Raw genomic sequence first — 20,962 nt, 5'->3', positions numbered from 1 at the left:
TGTAATTATTAATTCCTGTATTACATGTTTATGTATGTGTGAACGTGTACCTTCAATTGTGTGTGACTGAACTGTATAAAGCTTGGCATTTAAAGAAGCTGAGTCAGACAGGAAGTGAAGGCACTAAGATGCAGGAACTGTGAATATCTATTAAAAAACCACATCGCTCACTTAGACCCCTTTTGCATGACGAGGAAAAATATGATAAACTTGTTTGCACACACATGAAACTCACTTTGATAATGTTTGCAGCCTAACCACAAACGAGCATCAGTAAATGCATTTAAACCAATGTAGGTCAGAGGATGTGGCTCTGGGTATGCTACATGCACAGAGCTGAGACAATACTGGACTTATTAATGCAACCTTACTGTCATTTAATATGTACATCTTTTTCAGACATTTATTTTCAAGGCTAGGAAAGCAGTTTAGTGCACAGAACTGAGCTGGGTGTGAAATGTGATCAAATATGTCTTCCTGCCTCCGCAGACGTTCAGGGACCACACAGACATTGCTTCAGTGTTTGAGTCTGGACAACAGGGACTGCATCCTCTTGTCCCCTTCCTCGTACAACACCTGATCCAACTCCTCACCGCTGTGACAATGACCTTCCAAAAACAAACAGCCACTGCCCCAGCTTTCCCTCTCACAGCTGCTTCCTGCTGGAGTCGCTCCTTTTGACCTATATTATGACACCTATGGAAAAAGTAGGCCAACATGTCTGATAGGAAGTGTCAGGTAGGACACAGCAGACACATCTTGTCTGGCATTTTTTGGTCACATGATCATTTAACTAATCATGTGATATTCAGAACAGTAATTATCAGCCACACACTTGAAACTGATTCCACTTCATTCTCTCCATTATTTTATTTTCTGGATCAGAATTGTTTCCAGCTAGTGTTTGGAGAAGGCTCTTTTCATGCATGGACTGCATTACCCAGACTGCCATAGGGCTCTTCAATATCAGCTGTTTTACTGCTTATGCAGCCTTTGTCATGCCTTTAGCATGGGATGTCACTGACAGCCAAAGATAAATGAAAGCCATGCGTATGAAACGCAACTGTACATCAAACCGATGTGTCGTAGACGTGAGAGGTTTAAAAGACTGTTCGGACTTAAAAACTTCTTGCTCTGCCACGATTTCTGTGTGACCTTACATGTCAAACTTCACATTTTAAAGAAGAAAAGACTGGACTGCTCACTTGTTCATGACTAAAGATGTCCAGGCTTTGATTTATGCTTTCTGCCTGATTTTGTGAGGCGCACAGGCTTCATACCTCCCTGTCCTACGCCACTCCTCTCCTGTCAGGTCCTTTCTGCTCTGCTGCTTGTTGAGAGGCTGAAACAGCCGAGCTAAAGTATTCACAGATGTGTGTTTCTACTAAGGCTAGGCAAATCAAAAGGAGCGTCAAGGATTGTAAAACTAACCTCCCCGCCTTGATTGGCAGGGGTTCGCCTATGACTATGTAAGAGTGTGTGTATGTGTGTATTGGTGGGTGTGTTGTGTGAGGGTGTGTGTGTGTGTGTGTGTATATGTGGTCTGCGTGCATGCAGATGTGGACAGTGTGTGTTAATCTGACTGTGAAGGTTGTGGAATAGCTGAGTTGGATCAAATTTACGTTCATTCTGAGCCAAGATGCAGACAATTCTCGTCTCTGCTGTCAATTCCCTCCCTACGATCCTCCTGCCAGATCTGCCCCTTGAAAGGTCACACTCGTATGTCATGCAAGTTTCTGAAAACATTCCTTTTCTTTCTCCTTGTCAAAGCTGATGTCATCCAGAAGGTACACCGTGTGTGTGTGTGTGTGTGTGTGTGTGTGTGTGTGTGTGTGTGTGTGTGTGTGTGTGTGTGTGTGTGTGTGTCATTGTTCTTGTGTATGTGGTAAGTGTATGTGCTTAATTTTATGAACCTTATCCTTTCCACGTTCATGATTTGGATTGTGAAAAAAGTTAAGGGATGTGTGTGTGTGTGTGTGTGTGTGTGTGTGTGTGTGTGTGTGTGTGTGTGTGTGTGTGTGTGTGTGTGTGTGTGTGTGTGTGTGTGTGCGTGTGTGCCTCTTTATATTTTTCTCAGGCAGCAGAGTTTAGCGGCAGCCTGCTGTGCTGTTAGAACCAGAGCCTTCAAATAAACCCCCCCAAATAATTACCAGTCTCATTCCTGATTGAAAGGCTAAACCTCTCTCCTCCTTTCCTTCACCTCTCTATCCATCTCCCATACCTCTCCCTTTTACACTCCTTCCTTTTGACCCAATCCAATTTTGCCTGGCTCCATCTAGCTTACTGTATGTAATGATGAGGAAATCATCTGGCAGCTGCTACGATTTGTTATAAATGTAAAGAAGGATGCTTAATATGGCTGCAGGCAATGTGTTACTCATTAAAGGGAATCAAATTCTCCTCACTTTGCGCTCTCTCTCAGAAAAAGCAGAGGAGTAAATGTGTGAAGTGGCCGCTATATCGAGGTGAACTATTTGAAATCGGTCAATTGGATCCCCAGAGGTCAATTATAGAGATGTATTAAGTTGCATTACGGTGTATCTGTTCATACGACATATTCAAAGACTTTAAATGCTAATAAATAAGAATGTATTTATTTTGAATGACGTGTGAGAACTCACGATGCAGTAGGCCACCAGGGCTCCCTGCACAAAGCCTGCCAGGACATCAGTTGGGTGGTGCTTGTGGTCGGAGACACGCGATAGGCCAGTGTAAAAGGCCATCATCAACAGGGTGAACTGCAGCAGTGGGCGGAGGAGACGAGCGCCGCGCCACGTGAACCTGGATTGGAGATAGAACTGAGGGGAGAGACAGGAAGCAAGAAGAAAAGTGAGGTTGTGTTAACCATTTCTGCTGGGTGTGTGATGTTATCATGTTATTGGAGACTGTGATTTATACATATGCTGTTCTTTTTTTTCTGACTTTTTAAACCTTCACCTGCGGCACCTGTGCACCTCTTTACTTTCTGACAGGTCTAGACTAAATCAAAGTGCACACACTGGCCAAACCCATAAGGACACACACAACGCACCAACTGTCTGCCTGAGACCGGGACGAGACCGATTCATGGTTCAACATCACAGCTGTCAAAACAGCACAACCACAGAGCCAATGGAAGACACACACACACACACACACACACACACACACACACGTATGCAATCCCTGCCACGACTGTTTCAGCCCTTTGTTGGATTGACCTCTTCTCTCTATTGGAGAAAATAGACAAAAAAAGCGGATGTATCCCCTGTGATGCCCAAAGCTAGAAATCTTTCCTGTGTTAAAAAAGAGATGGAGAAGAGCCAAAACAGGAACAAGCAAGTACAAGGTCACTTTTAGTCACTTGTACAAGTACAAATACATCTGCTCTTAATTTATCCAACTCCACACAGGATGATGAATCCAGGTCCCTCACGCCCCCTGCACTTCTGCACTGTACAAACTTAACTTCCTGTCTCTCACACCCAGAGACAGCGGGTGGGGTCTACCCAGCCCAAAATGCCAGACCTGTGTTTTATAATCAAGAAGGCTAACAATACCTGCACACAACCGCAGCGCCTCCACGCAACCCTTATCCACTACAAGCTCCTGTAGGTGTGGAGATAAAGCTCCCTCGCACTTCCTGTACGACACTATATCATTGTTCTTCTCGTCACGGAAGTGGAGGAAGCGATCCCTCCCATCCCTTCCAGTTTTGTTCTCTCCTCCCTGGCAGGGATGTTTAGACTCAGAGTTTCCTTTACACTGGTTCTCAGGTAGCCAGCCAGGACTACTGATAAGTACTTTTGTCTGATGTCCTGCAGCCACAAATGCAACATCCGCTAAAAGCCCTTCGCCCAACATCCTAAACCGCTCAATTTTAAAAAAGATTGGAGTAAGAATGAGCACTTACCCAACACAAAGAGTTACAGTGACCTGCCCATCACCCTCTCAAAGAAGTACAGTGAGTTAACCCAAATAACCCATCCAATCCGGATTCAGAACATGCATGGACACGTGATAAGAAACTGATAGACTTAACGACCTTCTACAATCTTGACATGTATTGTCCCCATTTTAAATCCAACATACTAGATTTGTGACCCTAGATTCTCTCACAGAAATATGTTATGTCTCAAATAATTGGAGCTAGGGAAAAACAACAATAACATTCCCACGATGGAGGAAGACGAGAGCGACACAAAGTCTGGTGGTTTGTGAAGGAATCCAGCTCATCCTCGTAACATCTTCTTCCTCTTTCTTTCTTCCTCTGACTCAGTTGATGTCAAAAGAAATAAAACACAGTAAAGTGTGAAAGAATGTGAAAGGGGGTTCCTTTTTACTCAGTAGACCCCTTCCCTTCCTGTCTTCTGAGTCACACCATATTTTAAGACAAATGCATAGCTGTGGCTACAGCCACATTGATCACAAACATATTGGTTTTTATCTAAGCAACAACGTGCTATGTGTCTCTATGATGGTAGACACTGTGGGAACAGATCACCCACAAAAATGACCCAGTTGTCTGCTACATAAAAATGTGCACATAGAGATATGTGCACATAATAATGAGAAGATAGAAGAATCCACACACACACCCTCACACACACGTCTGATGATGTGTGGATGTGGTTTAGCCAAGCTGTAAGTCTTTCTTGTGGTTTGTGCCAGTTATCTGTCTGCCATCTCGGAAAGCAGCAACGTTGTTATGTCTCGGCTCAAACCACATCAGTCAGAGGCGCCGCGCGCTCGGCAGGAAATGCAACACTTCAAAATCACGGAGTCAACTCGCACATGACTGGGGGTCCTTGGAGAAACTGTAGAAATGACACCTTCACCCCGGTGAGCAAGAATAGAAAGACAGGTGCGCCGACACCGAGGGGAAGGAACCAAGAAGGAGAGGATTCATTTATATGTCTGCTAACGTTTCTTTAGGACAAAACTATTTCTGAATAATTATATTCAAAATATAATTTGGAACATACAAACATCCAGAGAAGGGATGTTTGTATGTGATGCATTCATAATTCAATATTCATTTGTCAAACTGACAAAATTTAATCAGAATTCTTTGAGAAAAATGATATCTTTTGTAGGGTTAATACTTTTACAGCCATGATGGACACAATATTTACATCTAAAGATACGTCCAGAGAAGGGGGTGGTCTCTCTTACATGACTAACTTTCAGCTGGTAAAAACAAGAGGTTTCCTTTTCCCAAGGAATATCTCCACTGTGGGCTTTGTTAGAAGTTATTTCAAAACACAGTACAAACTGTTCCTCCTGTCACCCCTGGTTCTCTTCTCTCGCACGGTTTCCCTGTGTGCACCAGCCTCCTCTGGCTGTGGTCCTAAGCTCCCCACAGTTGGAACACTGCTCTCGTTAGTAGTGTATAACTCTGTGGTCTGCATGCATCTTCCTTCCCTCTGTTTTTTCTCCTACTTTCTTTTTTTCTCCTACTCTCATCTTGTTTTACTCCGTTTGACCAGATTTAGCCCCTAGATTCATCCAGAGGCTGGGAAATACCCATAGAAAGCCCTGACTGAGTGACAATACACTACAAACAAACCCGTGAGAACCTAGACCACCAAGTAACCACTCCAGACACAAAAGACTGAGTCTGTTTCTTTAAACACCGATTGCCCCCTGTGCACTAAGCCTCACCCAACACCCACAACAGGTGGAGTCGGAGAGAGCAACTGAGGGAAATGGGAGAAGACAGGAAGTTTACACACAGCTGCTGTGAGGATAACAGGTGGAGTGCATCCATCCAGCTCTCGGAGGAGGAACAGGGAGAATGGAAGTCTTCATAGACGGAGGGAGGAGAGCTCAAAGGCCAGAGGAACAGAACTGGATGAGAACAACGTTTTACTTCTCTTTAGGCAGTGAATCAAAAATCACAGCCAATCCTCCTTTCATGACTCCCTCTGTCAACTATGATTTGTGTGGATTTGGGGCTGGATGTACTTTGATGAATGTGTGTGTACTGAATATGTGAGTCGGTTTACAGTTAACAGTTACTTACAGCCAGGTAGAGCATGGTAAACATTGAAAAAGAGGCATGTCCTGAGAAGAAGGATTTCCTGTGGAGAGAAATATTATCATCAGATTTCTTGTTGAATACAATCAGATAGTTGATATTCATTCTTTAATGCAGCATACAGTATTAAAGTGTGTCTGCAATGTTTTTTCCACAAACCTGGCCTCTTGTACATCACTGTCTTCACCAGTGCAGGTATAGTTGGTGATGTAACCCAGGGAACAGTCTATGGTGGAGAAGTCTGGTTTACACACATCTAAGAAGTGGGGTCTCATACGACCCACTGACACCTTGGCAATGTCAGTGAATGATTGGCTGATGGCACACCCAAAGAGGAACACGCCCATCTGTAAGATCACACAAGCTGATGATTAGACAGAATAACGTTTAATGTACAGTAGCTGCCATTGATTGATTGTTAGTTAAGTCTTGTCACCCTTAGTTAAGTCTTGTCACACTCAAAGACCTATGATGATTAAGTGAACACTTAATCATCTCAAAGACCATAGGTCAAAGGTTTCCTACCTTCGCAAAATATTTAATTTGTAATTTTAAATTATTAATGTAACAAAGTAGGATGATTCAGCCTTTATTCCTGCTGTTTGTGAAATAACTGTTCTATTTAACTGTGACAGTCTTTGCCTTTTTTTCTGCATAGTTCGCCTGACGTTGCTCACATAAACTAGTGAAAACAAAGGTGTTTTTTGTTGTTTTTTTTACCAATGTCCTGTGTTACTCCTCTAATAAATTCACATGATCCCAAACATGGAAAGAAAGATGCTGCAGAGTTAGCTGGCAAACTGGGCTCGTTGACAACTTATCCTTGAGGATTAACATTCTATTTAATTAATTTCATATATTTTCTCTTGCATATTCGTTTGTCAAAGCATGACAGCTCCGATCCACTGAGTTTCAGTTTCAACGCACAGAAATTCTATGATCAATCAGTTGCTGCTTAGCAGAAGGGCTACGCTAGTCAATTATATATGTAATAATGTATACACATATGAACCCAAGGTCATGAAGCACTGACCTGTTTGTAGAGGGCTGCAACATAAGGATTCCCGACAAAAGATTTGGTTCCCTCATGTAGTTGGTGAATTCTGAAGCATTCTCCAATCACAATCTACGAGACAAAATAGTTTTTAGAGATACAGAGTTCATGTCTCAAACAAAAATATAACACAAATGCTAGCTATATGATGCTACAGTAGCTTTAGATAAAGATGAACATGCAATATAAATGCTAATTGAGTGTATCATGCAGGAAATCTAATCCAATTGAAGTGATAAGTCAGAGATTGGGTAAACACTTTTTGTGAAGGACTGACAAGAGAAACAGAATGTGAGATTCACACACAGACAAACAGAGAATGAGCATGGCCTGCCTTTCCCTCAGGCAGTTTTGATGGGGTGTGAGATTATTAATGACTGGTGACATGGCTCCATGATGTGATGGTATCTTTAGTGTAAGATATGAGGGATGATTAGTGAAAGTAGGAGAAAAGATGCCTGAAAATGTCTGTGAGACTGCCCTGACTGAAGAGGATTTTCATCAGGTCACTGATGTACTGAGGCCTAAGTTGAGTGGGCTAACCCTGCATGAATCCTACATCATTCCAGCCAGACGCTTTTAAGTAGTGCCGGGGCCAATGGAAAGACCTCTAAACTGACAGGGTTTAAGCCAAGCGGACCCTTGAGGCACAGAGATGTCAATCAAATCTGAACCACCATGGGTTTCTTACATATGGACTGGCTGCTCTCCACCACTAAAAACATCTCCCATTTCCTTTCTTTTCCATATAAGGCTTCACTCATTTCTTTACTATCTCACACAACCTGTCAGGAAAATATTTACCTGCCCATCTCTGAGCCAGAACACAGTAAAGTTAGAATAAGTAGTACCCCACATGTCTGCACGCCTGCAGTTTGGTGTTTCCCAGACATCCTATTGTAACATAATACCTGTGTATTTACATGGATTGTGTTTGTATTGTCAGCCTTGACAAACACATATATCCTGTCTATTGGGCGATCAGCTGGCAGGCTCACAGCCAGAAGAAACAAACATTGCTGTGCATTTGATTGTGTTTCATTCCTAATGTGTTGTTTTGATCTTAGTCTTAGATTAGATCCATAGGAGACCAACGCAGGCTGACAAGTTTATTTGGGTCGCCAGCATTTGCATTCGAACCCTTCTTGGCTTATTCTTATGTTTCTGGGTGTCAGTACAGATAGGACCTGTCTGATTGGAGCAGAAGGCTCTCTGATATCTGATCGTCTTTGGCTCATCACTGTGTAGACTTATAGAACTCTACCGCATTATTGGTAGATTTATTTCTCACGGTGGAAATGTGGCCTGTTGGCGGGACTTTTGGGATTTCCCTTGTGGCAAAGATAAACAAAAGGTCCCAACTGGAATCAGTTGTCGATGCCTGTGAGTGTGTGTATGTGTGCATTTGTGTGCATGTGCTCACTGTCGCTATGAGCGAGCGTGCATGTATGTGCATTAAAGGAATGGCACTAGACGCCACTAATGGAACACAGATGCATGAGACACGCTAGCATGGCCCACACGTGAATACGTGAGGGAACTAACTAACACACACGGCCTCCTGGCACTGGTGTGTGTGTGTGTGTGTGTGTGTGTGTGTGTGTGTGTGTGTGTGTGTGTGTGTGTGTGTGTGTGTGTGTGTGTGTGTGTGTGTGTGTGTGTGTGTGTGTGTGTGTGTGTGCGTGTGTCCTCCAAGCTGATGGCAAGGAGATGGGAATGAAGCGACGTCTCAGTCTGGGAACTTATGAGGGGGCTGCACCACTAAGAGTCTGAGGGCTGTAAAGACCATCTAGCATAACCACGTGGCACTAATTGATGTACACATACTCCACCACATGTCATTAAAGTAAGTTTCCACTAATATGGCCCCCCACTCACACACACACCCCCGCACCCTGCCCCATAAACTGCTAGCACTATAATCTTCTTTCTGGAGCACGAGTCAAGTCATGGGAATGAAGACTTCATGCTGATAGCAGCTTAAAGGTCTCAGGCTATCAGTGAGGCACTGCAAGAATGGGAGAGAGTCATGACATATGCACCCACAGTAATCTGAAGGGTGCAGAGGGCAGGGATGAATCTGAGGCATGAGAACGGACGAGCGACTTGAAAGGTCTTTGGTCTTTGGCATGTATGCGTCAGCACCCAAATACATATAAACACACAATTCCTAACATCGCCTGGGGGGCCTCTTACTGACTCACTTTGACAAGTAATAAAAACAAGCCTTTACAAACGGCTTGGATGGATTAAAGCTGACACAGAAGAATATATGAATATTAGCAATACATTGTAAAATGAAAGGTCAGGACATATAGAACACATTTAAAGCAAAAGAATAGAGTATTTGAGGAAATGGTGCATAATATATCACTCAAAGTTTTTGATTAAGGGGCTATATTAGTGAGACTGATCTATCGTACTACTAACATATTCAAGACTATTAAATGGATTAATGGCTGCAAACATAGGGAGGTGTAAAGGTCCACTTACAGAGAAGATGGCAATAAGAATGCCAACACCACAAAGCACAGCATCACTAATGGTGTCTCCCTCTTTTCTGGGGTAGCGGATGGACTCGTCCGAACAGTAAAACCCTCGGTGGTACGGCTTTATGGTGCTAGTCTCAATGATCAGGAAAGGCAGGCTAGCTACAAGAGACACAAGAGCGGAGCAAAGACAGAGAAAGACAGAGAGAGAGAGAAGGAAAAAGGAAAGAAAGAATAAAAGTACCCAGTCAGTAACACACATATTTACAGGAGAGAACAGGGGGAGCACAAGGAGCACGCTGGCACCAGGGGATCATGGGATATGGCAGAAGTGGTTGAGGCTTGATGATGTCATGTATGGTCGGCTTATGGCAAAGGAGTGATGGCTTCCAACATCAGATGCAACTGATGTCATTCATTGCAAACTCTTAATTTGATGGTCCAGCGTGACCAATTGAGGGAACCAGAAATAGAACAATATATACCATGTATATGTATATATATATATGTGTTCTGTAGCAAATTCCTGTTTCTATGGTAACCCAGAGTGGGCAAACCAAACTCTACTCATATTTTACTCTTTGAGGATAAGGCCCAGTGGTATGTAGTTGATTGAAACCTATCTAGCATCATCACTCCCTTACAGCCACCACCATGAACCACCAACCCTTCACTGTTTCTGCATTTGCTGGTCCCCAACACCAATGCTCTTTGCTTGGGGGACTTACAGACACCGTGGGCAGTGTCAACCCAACAACAGTGAGCACTGACGAGGGGATGGTGCTTTTCTTGAAGGTGTATCTCAAGCTGGAATCACTGCAGTGGAAACCCCTCTGGTATGGACGAACTGAGGTACGGTGCAGAGCCAAGCTGGGCAGCATAGCTAAACACACACACACATGGATGGATGAACTCCCACATTCTATATATTCACACTATGCCGCTCCAAAGACACACCTAACATGGGGAATCATACAGCATCATATAGCAACTTACCTGTAAGCTGAAGAAAGAATATCACATTGTGAACACAATGAAGCATCACCATTGAAAAGGCATTTACTCGGTAAACATTCTTTCTAATGCTCCGTTTGACCATGCTATTGAAAAGTAAGCTTTATTCAGCATTAAGAGATCCCCATCCTGACAGAGCAAATACACACTCAGGACTAGAGTCCATTACTGGAGACAAAAGAAACCCAGCAACACAGATAGGATGTCAAGAGTAACGTTAGCATTATGAATTGCAGCGAACGTGTGTGCTATTCCAGGGAAACAGCTGAAATGCCTTGATTTAGAAAAATTAACCCTTTCCTTGATGAGAGACATATGAGAAGATTGATGGTACTCTCACGGTTATAGAGTATGGTGGAATCGAAGACATGCAAGATAGAAAGTGAGTAGAGAAAATATCGGACACATTGGGAAAATTAATATTTCTTTATAGAGGTCAGGGGGAAGTGTGCATGTTTGATTTGCAATGATGCTGTTGCAGTGAGTGAAGAGTACAGCGTACGATGAACCCGTGAAACAAAACATAAGGCCTACAGGTCCTACACCAGAACTGAGTCAGCAGAGAAAGCTAAAGAAATGGCAGTTAGCCCGCAGACTCAACACTAGTATTTTTTCCTTGCTAAAAAATAACACCTGATAAAGTCAAACTTTGTCTATTTGAAACACAATTAAGTAACTTCAATGTTGAACACCTCCATGTTGTCTAGGATGCTTTTCCAGAGCCAAATTTTTCACTAAAAAGGGGAAATACTGTATGTATCTGTCATTTCTGTATGTGTCTTATGGCAGAATCCAGTCAGCTCTTCCAGAACATGTCACTGAGAAAGAAATCAGGCTGTTCCCAACTCTGCTCATTATGGATGCAAAAGAAGCGGAAGAAAGTTTGCAATTGTAATGTATGGAGATGCAGTCTGATGATTCACTTACGGTGTAAACATCAGTCTCTCTCCCTACTGGACTTCTACACAAAAAAGAATGACGTCTTTTTGATGCACTAAAGCAGATTGAGAACCAAAATGATTGACAGCTATCTCAACTGCATAACTGACTCCAGACCTGCCAGCATTCTTTCAGTCCAAAGAACAGCATCTCTGCTCCCACAGTAGGCAGCAGTGTTCCCATCATCTGTGAGTCAAATATATGTTACTCATTCCTCCGCTGACAGGCCCAAATACTGATTAATTTCATCAAAGTTTATTATCTAACAAAGTTACACAAGTTGATGTGTTAATAAATATTACATCGTTAAATATACACCCCCTTGTTCCCTTCATACATGAGGGAGCTTCTCCATCCTGTCTAAGAACCAATTAAAGGCTGCTATTTTGAGAATGTGAGGTTAACCCTTTTTGCAACAAAATAAATTTATGAATGGAAAGTTGTAATGCACTGGTCATGATGAATTAGAGAAGTTGAAAGCAGTGCTGTACTTCAGAAACATACACAACAACTCTATGCACACCCACATTCTATGATCATGAAGGGGAAATACATACATGTCTGAAAATCATTCAAAGTTTTTTTTCAGGGGTTTTAGAATGTGTGAATACCAAGAAAAAGAAAACTAAGCCCACCCAACGTTGGAACACATTTTGCATAATAGAATGTTTGGCATGTGTCCATACAACTTTAGTAGTTCATAAATAGAGGGGGGCTCAAGACACGGAGGCGTCCCAGACACCCACACACAGACACACCGACACACACTCAGCATCACACTCGGCAGAAACTGTTCCAGCCTGTGGTTCATTTGGTTAGTTCACATCACAGAGATTTTTGACATTTGGGTCAAAGTCAGAAATCGGCTCATGAAGGCTTGTCTCACCAGCGATGGGAGAGAGAGATTGTGTTACTAGTCTGTCATGAAAAACACGGCTCTCACCAGTAACCGCTCAAATAAACATGAAGACCTCAGCTTACACTTTCTTATGCATTCTTGTGGACACACTCAAGGCTCTCACAGGTTACTTAACATGCACATTGTGACATCTGCTCCTACTTGAAAGAAGAACGCCTCGTCTGAGGTGTAAAGGAGTTAAAGTACACGTGAGTGTAATTAAATATGGTTTAAGAAATTTAGTGTTTTTCCTTGTCTTAACATTTTTTTTGAAAACTTGCACTGTAAAAAGCTGTTTTATAACATCCTTGGAAACCTTTGAGGTTGAGAGTGAACATTCAGCTCAACATGAAGAGGCTATTAAATGAAGGACCTAATAAAATACATGGCTTGAGCACATCTACATTTCCATGACAACCAGACTCCAAATGCCAATGAAGTTTGTATTGAATAATTTTCGCCATCTCACCTACTAATGGCAAAACAACACATCCCAACCAGGTAAAATACACTAAAATGTCATAAAAGCTTTTTTCTTTTGGTTTCTCTCCAGTGCTTGTCAGACGGCATCAGATGAGTTAGTCACAGGGGTAGACACCTGCACAAACAAGCTGCAGTGGCAGGGCGAGCTGGTGTCAGGCCCACACTGGGCTAGACCAGACTTCAGTGGTGTCTGAGAACCATGCGGTCCACCCAGTGGGCAGGGTGAGCCTCCAGTGAGCCTGTTAACACACAACTACTAGGCAAGGAACTGCAGGACAATCAGTACTGAACACAAGCAAAGGGCAGATTTTAGTGCAGATACTGTTCGTATTTCTGCGCAGGCAAGTCTTTAAGCTTCATGACCCAGTGAACTTTAATACCCTAATTCGCTGCCGCTTACACATTCAGTGGGGGAAAACTTCAGAAATCAGATCAGGCTTTGTCTTTCTCCTCTGTTTTTCCATTTTGTCCTCCTTCTCTTTCTTTCTCTCTCTCTCTGGGTCCCTCCACCCTGGCCCACTTGTGTAGAGGGGATTCAAATGCTAATGAGGAGGTGTGAAAGGAGAGGAGGTCGTGGGCTTAACAGACATGGGAAAACTTGCACACACTCACAAACACACAAACAATCCAACAATCCAATGCTTAGAGTCTAAACTAAGACTGGAGAGCAGCATTGGCAAGTAGACCAGCTGCTGAAAAAGGCAGGCAAGAGAAAGTGAGAGCCCATGATTGACGACCTCAACAGTATCTATTGAGAATTTATGAAAGTCTCTCTGTGCACACCCTTCCCAGCCTTGAGATGCCGAGCTGTTTTGTTGCACCTCCCATGCCATCCCCTTTAAAACAGTCTGGCATGTGGGCATGTTCCTCATACCGCAGTCAGTACAGGCCTGTGCCAACCCCCCCAACCAGCCTGAGACCCATCATCAAACAGCAGTATGAAGAAATACGACCACCTTAATGGAAAAAGGATAAAGAGCGAGTGACCTTCACAGGGCCTGCTGACCCAGAGGGGTGGGTGGGTGAGATGGGGGAGTGTCAGAGAAGGGAACGATAAAAACAGAAAGTGGAGTAATAGAAATAAGTGGGCTGGGCTGTTGGAAACAGACTGTGGAATAAGAGTGAATTAAAAAACAAATATTTCACAAGCTCTGTCTTGAGGTAATAATGACAACATTCAGTGATACCTGGGACTATGGAACTGCAGGGGGGAGACACCTGAACTGTTTGCATTTAACTTCCACAGAAAAAGCTTAATGCACAACTCAGCATTCATTTCAACCTGTTTTAACAGTTTGTGCCTTGTGTTCTGTATGTTTAGGGTCAATAAACCTGAAGAGCTACGGAGCCACTGAGCTCCTTTAAATGGCCCAAACCCACTCCTGAAACTAACGGAGGTCTAAAAACCCATCAATGGGGAGAAATACCAAAAAGTTTGAATGTAGGAGGATAATTTTTAAAAAACAAAAATCCCAAGTGGGTGGTTTGGCAAGTTTGGGGAACAGTTCTATTTGCCTTATCAGATCCTGCCATGCATTTCACTGCAGGTCATTACAGACTACTTAACACACAGGTCAGAGAGAGCGAGAGGTATTTCTTTGGTTGGTTGAATCACTGTTTATATACAGAGGTCATGGCGGGGCCTTGTGTGTGTGTGTGTGTGTGTGTGTGTGTGTGTGTGTGTGTGTGTGTGTGTGTGTGTGTGTGTGTGTGTGTGTGTGTGTGTGTGTGTGGTGTTTCACTCTGTAAGCTCCCTCACATTTTCATGCTTCACTATATACTTCATATCACAGCAGCAAAGAATGTTAATGTGTGTTTATATATGGTTTGTGTACCTATGTGTAAATTTATACAAACCATATGCGTGTATAATTTCTATGTGTGTGTGTGTGTGTGTGTGTGTGTGTGTGTGTGTGTGTGTGTGTGTGTGTGTGTGTGTTTTCCAACTTGTGTTTGCATGTATGTGTACATCTGTGAGAGAGAGATTATCCAGCCGGCGCTTGTTTGATTGGCTTTGGAGTTAAATTTGGTGTAGCGAGTTAGCGCTTGGATTAGCGGTACAAACACGCACCCTAGGTCTAATTTCCCTTTAGCTATAAAGGAAATGCATTTTCAATTTTTAATTTTCAGTTTTTTTACACAGTTAGAACTGATTGGGATTTGAGTGTGAACAGTAATCATAAAAAAAAAAACAATTGCAAAGTTTGACAGGTGTTATTTCCTGTCATCATAAGACCCTGCCAGAACAGGACACAATAACTATTCTTAAGACAGTTAATGTTCCGTGTCACTCAAAAGGTTAAACCCTCTTGACATGGCACTAATTTCCCAGCAGAGAAAAACCTGCAGGTCTGCAGAGACTATTGCGGCATGGGTGATTTTCTCCTGGTCTTGTGGTTCTCTCACCCCTCTAGACCTGTCCTGACGTTTTAATGGTTTCTGTGGCTTTAAGGAGAAGAAATCGTGATTATAGTGAGCTTGAGCTTTAATGTCAGCAGTGTGTGAGAGGTGAATGGGAGGCGGAGCGGGACAAAGGAAGGGGTATTGTGGTCTGCCCTAATGGAGGATTTCCTCCTCCTGTCTTTCAAACAGACCATGTGACCCATCATGACACAGAGTGGAAGGAGGAAATACAGGGGAAGGTTAGAGGGGGCGGGGGTGGAGTGGGCTCAACTCCATCGACCCTCCATCAATCACACTATATGTCCTCTCCTCTATGATGTGTCACGGCTCTGCATCAGATCACACAGCTGATAGGGAATAGGTGGAGGTTTATTCTCCATCACTCAATTGCCAACCCAAAAACAGAATGTCTGGCTTGGGTGTAATGTTATTTGTTTGATAGTATAGTAGCTTTTTCAGGGTTACAGCTGACATATTTTAATTGTATACACACAAAGTTCTTTTACCTTTAAAATCTCTTGAACGTTTTCAAGAACTTGAATGACAGAACTGTTTTAATGGATCAACAGAACACAATTTAAGTTGTCTCTGTGGCACAATGGGTTAGCGCGTTCGGCTGTTAACCGAAAGGTTGTTGGTTTGAGCCCACCCAGGGACGAAACATAACAATTTCCTCTGGGATTAATAAAATATCTACCTAAACTACTTTGATAAAGTAATGATCTATGTACTGAAATTAGCAACCATTTCTGTTTCATAAAATTAAAATTTGCATCTTTTTTGGTTGTTGCTGTACGCTGAATATCTTTGGGTTTTGGGCTGTAAGACAAAAAAACATTTTCAGACACTGTATTCGACTGTGGAAAACTGGAAGAGGCATTTAGACATTTGAGACATTTTATGGGCTAAATGATTCCTCAAAAGCCCGAGCATAAAATTCAAAAGTATGATTAAAATGTATTTGGAACAATTTAACCCCTTTATATAAAGATTCTTCTCAAAGACACTTCACACCAAAAAACATGATGCGACTTGAATACACTGCATACAGATCCATTTCCTTCCGCTGTCAATTTCAGGCCAATCCCAGTCTCCTGAGGGATGTTTTGACGTTCTCCACGAGTTCAAGCTGTACACACACCCTAAGATGTAACTTGTGTTTCAACAGAACATTGCGGTAAACCACAACACTAAAAGGCTCAGTGCAGCTATTTTTGATCTGATTAACTGATTTATGTGATCCTCTGGTGCAGAGAGAGAGAACCTTTATTGAATTATTTACGTTAGCAGACTCCTCATGTCCATTATCTGAATAAATCGACTCTCCTAACTACAAGTCAGAAAGCCTTCCCAGCATGTTGGAGTGTGTATTGTCAATGGATCAGAGAGATCAGAGAGGGCTGGAATCATGTCAGTGTTTGTAGGAAATGTGTGTATGATTTAAAATCAAGACAACTAAATCCAATATTCAGAACTGCTCTTGATTCAGTAAATATCTTAGTCAAAAGTTATCACGGGTACCCCATACGGGTACTTTACAGCCTACTGGACTAGTGTGACACTTTACTGAACTATTTCCACTTTGTCCTTCTTTAAACGTCCACTTCATTACACTTTGACCCTTTAAAATCTGAAAAAAAAATAAAAAAAATACTGGCTTTAGTTGGAAGTTACTTTTGCAGACTAATGGAGGTCACCTGAAATATAAATACAAACAATCACAACTGTTCAACACTATCACAACTTTTATTTAAATAGTTTTATTTGAGCTGTAGCCCCATTAAATACTGTAGGCAAACAATCTCTCTAGCATGGAGATTAAATAAATCTCAGTGAATTATATCAACAGTAACTCCCCAAATGAAGCTTTGAACTTCCTCCTTAGCTCAGTATCAAAATGTGTCTTAACATTTAGAGAAGGCACACACTCACCAGGATGCAACTCAGACACTGATTCGACCTCTGGTGCTTTGAAAAATTGCTTTAAAATTGCCGTAAATCTCACACTCGACACCCTTGGAAGCCCACACTTTTTACTTTATCTTTGGGTCACCAAAGCCATGAGCTTGAATATGTTTGGCATCCCAGACATTTGGGAACAGACTGCATGGGTTAGCTGAGGTTCATGTCAGACCCTTGGAAGTAGCTGTAGGGTATTGGGTCAGAGGGGAAGGACGCAACGCACATTTAGGGTTCTAACTCTAGCGCACAGGAGCAGGGCACACATGTCACAGAAACCCTGTCTATTATGTGTGAGTTAGTGTGCCTGTGTGTGGCTATGTGGGTGTTAAAGTGGATTACTGTGGTTCCTCTGGCAACTTCAACGCAGGCTTTCTCAAACATTTTTAAGTTGTTGACCACAAAGGGCTTTAAGAATGCACTTGCAATCCAAATAAACAAGCTTGGCTGCATAAAAACCACCCCAGGCTTCTTTCTCCATTTACATAATCACAGTTTAGGAGACATGCGTTCATAAACACATGCGTGAACATACAGAGAATGTACACTATATTTACACTTAAACTCATGTTTGGCTTTAGAAATCAGCTTTGTTTCATGTGTTATTGTGATGAGTCTCACATACAGTATATGCAAGGCTCACAAATATATTTGCACACATATGCATACACATAACACACACACACACACACACACACACACACACACACACACACACACACACACACACACACACACACACACACACACACATAGGAGTGGCTGATGTCAGCAGACTGGTGTGCAGAGCGAATCCCTGTCCTTGTCCCCTCTGTGTGAATGCTGCAGCGACTGGGGGGCCACTGGCCGAAGCATGTGCTTACTCAGGGAGATTTTATTCAGAGGAATAAACGCCTTTAACACACAGGCGTTCAGCAGGACACTCTCTAGGGGTCTTTTACCAGCAGGCACCTGCAAGGCCAGTCTCTGTCTGCTGCTTCTTGCCCCATGTTGCTGTTGGCTTGCAGGTACTCTTGAGGAGCCGTTGGACTCAATGTTTTGTTGGAAATGAACTCTGGTCCACATTACCAGGTACAGGAGGCAAGACGATATTTATAATATGTTTTCAGAAGATCAGTTACATCTCATCAAGACATTCCCAGTTCTTCGCCACACAGTTTAAGGAGTTTTAAGTCAGTTTAAAGAGGAGGATGAATGCACAGCTGCTCCAATGATAAGAAATCTGAGCAGAGCCCAGGGGCCAGATCAGGCTACTGGGCGGGAGGGTCGGCTAGATGGCTGGGCGTTTCACTGTTGTTGCCATAATGGCATTATTACCCCCTGGGACAATAGCCTGGCTGCAGAGAAAAGGGCTGTGCTGTCTTTGAAACTTGACGCCTTTGTCTATATAATGGGACTCTGCTTCCGAACCTTCCTCACACTCCTTCCCCTCAGCTGCTCACCTCTGCATACATCATGGTCTGTGTTTCAGCACAATAGGTGTCAAACTGGAGACACAGTGTAAATGTTCTGGGTTTTATTCTGCACCATTGCAGCCACTTCTCTGTATGGTAAAAGGATTTGGCTCAGTGGCTGCAGCGCAGATAAGGCCTATGTCTGTAAAGATGCTGAGCTGATTACTGCTGCAGGGCCGGCCACAGCTGAGCAGATAAACACTGCAGCTACAATCCAGTCAACAATACTATTAGAGGTAGCAGCAGTCATAAACCACTGACAGACTGTCTGGCATTGAATTCTCAAAGACGAGGGTCTCTCACTCTCCCATACTTCATTCACTTTTTCCCTCCACCCGTCTCATCCTACTTCTGTCTACCACAAACCGATTGGTCCTCATTAAGGAAACAAAGAGCCCTGAGACGCATCAAAAGGGGTATTGTTCTCAATGAAACAGTGAATTCTCCCTGACCCCCAACCCCCCATCTCTGGATGCACAGAGCCTGTGCACACAGAGGATTGCAGAGGAGTGTGTTGTAAGGGAAAGTGACAGACAGAGGGGCCTGTGAAACAGCAGGGAGGAGGCCCAGGAGAGGATAGAGTGGTATAACAAAAGAGATGAGCCGCTCTCTGCCTGCTGGTTATGATGAAGCATCAGCTGCTGCATCTTTTTTCCATACATGTGGGTGTAGCATCAACTGCTGCTGAAATTTTGGATCATTGTAATGTAACATCATATGATGCTGTAGACAACTGGGAACGAGTGAGAAAACCTTCAACCTCCAACACTTACATGGGTGTAAAATGAGTACATCACAAAGTATTTATGTACAACTGTCGACGAAAACTTGAACAAAAAAAGCTTAAACGCTAAAAAAAAAAGTCCTGCCCAGAGATCATGACTGATTTAAATGATAAACAGTTTGAGCATGTAATTACAGACAGAGTGGAGACAGACAGCAGACAGCTACACTATTGTTGTCAAAGGATAAACTAAGAGCTGCTCTTAATCTATTGTCACAGTTTAGCATTTTATGGCCCATATGAGCTGTGTGTTGGGATGGATGGGTTGGGAGATGAGCTGGAAGAGATGAATGCATTTGGTTTGTGCACCAGCACACGGACACACAGTCACATCGGTGATGCCGTTGGTTTGCCCTCAGGAACCACATGGGACACACACAAACACATAAACACACAAGTCCAGCCACAGATGTGTTGCACATGCTACCCGCAGTCCAACTGCAGACAGCAGAGGACAAATACACAATCCTTCAGGCCATAGAGGCCCTGTAATGACAGCTCTGGGTGCTTTCTTCTGCACACATGCACGCACGCATACACACACACACACACACACACACACACACACACACACACACACACACACACACACACACACACACACACACACACACACACACACACACACACACACACACACCATCCAGGAGACTGTGTGTGTTGGTTAGTAGTCTCACATTATCAGAGCTCTGTACAGACACAAGCCCCCGGGGCTTGTCATTTAACTCGTACGCCAGCGGACGTCAACCACACGTCACCGTGATGGCTACCCATGATACTACTGGTCGCCTACATCAACACACATCTGCATAAAAATGCAGACTTAACATCATCTGCATTCTTCCAGGACTCGTAGACTTCTAGCCACCACTGCTGCCATGATCTTTATCTTATTAAGTCATGCAGTGATGGTTATCTTCCAGAAGAAACGTCTCACTTTCTAATGAATCCCAACGTTGCCCCGCAGCAATAAAATTAAAACAACACAGCACTAGAGCTACAGACAACACAAGCATGCATTTTTTGATGTAATTACCATATCCAAGTACTGACAATATTTGACAATTTCCCTGGCGGAACGTCCTTAAGGGATTCATAAAGTTACCCACCTACCTACCTATACCTACAGTGTGTAGTCCTCAGCTTTGCCTTAGTCTAGGGAATTCATGAAGAGGGCACTACAAGCCCCTGTAATAGACTGATAATGGGCATCAAAAGTGACACTGAAACACGTACAACAAGTAAAGAATGCCACTACTAGCAGACGTAACTAGTAATGTTAGACCCACTCCTATCAAATTACCTGGTTTGTTGGCATTCAAATTAGCAGTGCTTGGGCTGGCAGACCTTGTCTCCTATGATGAACACCTACAATCATGCAAAGCTCCATTTGCCTCACATTTAAAGCGAGCAGCTTTGGACTGCATCCTGCATTTGGGTTTAAAGTATGTGTGAGGGCCTCTCCC

At 43.1% G+C, this 20,962-nt stretch overlaps 1 protein-coding gene and 1 non-coding gene across 3 annotated transcripts in view; one reads left to right on the top strand and one right to left on the bottom strand.

Moving 5' to 3' along the window:
* Nucleotides 1-20,962, bottom strand: part of plpp3 (phospholipid phosphatase 3) — a 29,445-nt gene that overhangs the window by 3,726 nt on the left and 4,757 nt on the right. The window contains exons 2-6 of one of the 2 annotated variants that reach the window (XM_068319531.1): nucleotides 10,291-10,445; nucleotides 7,053-7,145; nucleotides 6,179-6,366; nucleotides 6,005-6,062; nucleotides 2,622-2,798 (exon numbers count right to left, since the gene is read on the bottom strand). In XM_068319531.1, the coding sequence (XP_068175632.1) occupies nucleotides 2,622-2,798; nucleotides 6,005-6,062; nucleotides 6,179-6,366; nucleotides 7,053-7,145; nucleotides 10,291-10,445 (671 nt within the window). Of the gene's footprint in view, nucleotides 1-2,621; nucleotides 2,799-6,004; nucleotides 6,063-6,178; nucleotides 6,367-7,052; nucleotides 7,146-9,566; nucleotides 9,725-10,290; nucleotides 10,446-20,962 lie in introns of both variants that reach the window. The other variant, XM_068319530.1, reaches the window with a different exon arrangement.
* On the top strand, nucleotides 15,884-15,957 carry trnan-guu (transfer RNA asparagine (anticodon GUU)). Its single transcript has one exon. It is a non-coding gene; the product is annotated as a tRNA-Asn (tRNA).

The sequence above is a fragment of the Antennarius striatus genome, chromosome 7 (assembly GCF_040054535.1).
Source record: "Antennarius striatus isolate MH-2024 chromosome 7, ASM4005453v1, whole genome shotgun sequence".
Taxonomy (NCBI): Eukaryota; Metazoa; Chordata; class Actinopteri; order Lophiiformes; family Antennariidae; genus Antennarius; species Antennarius striatus.
This window is presented reverse-complemented; position numbering and strand designations above follow the sequence as displayed.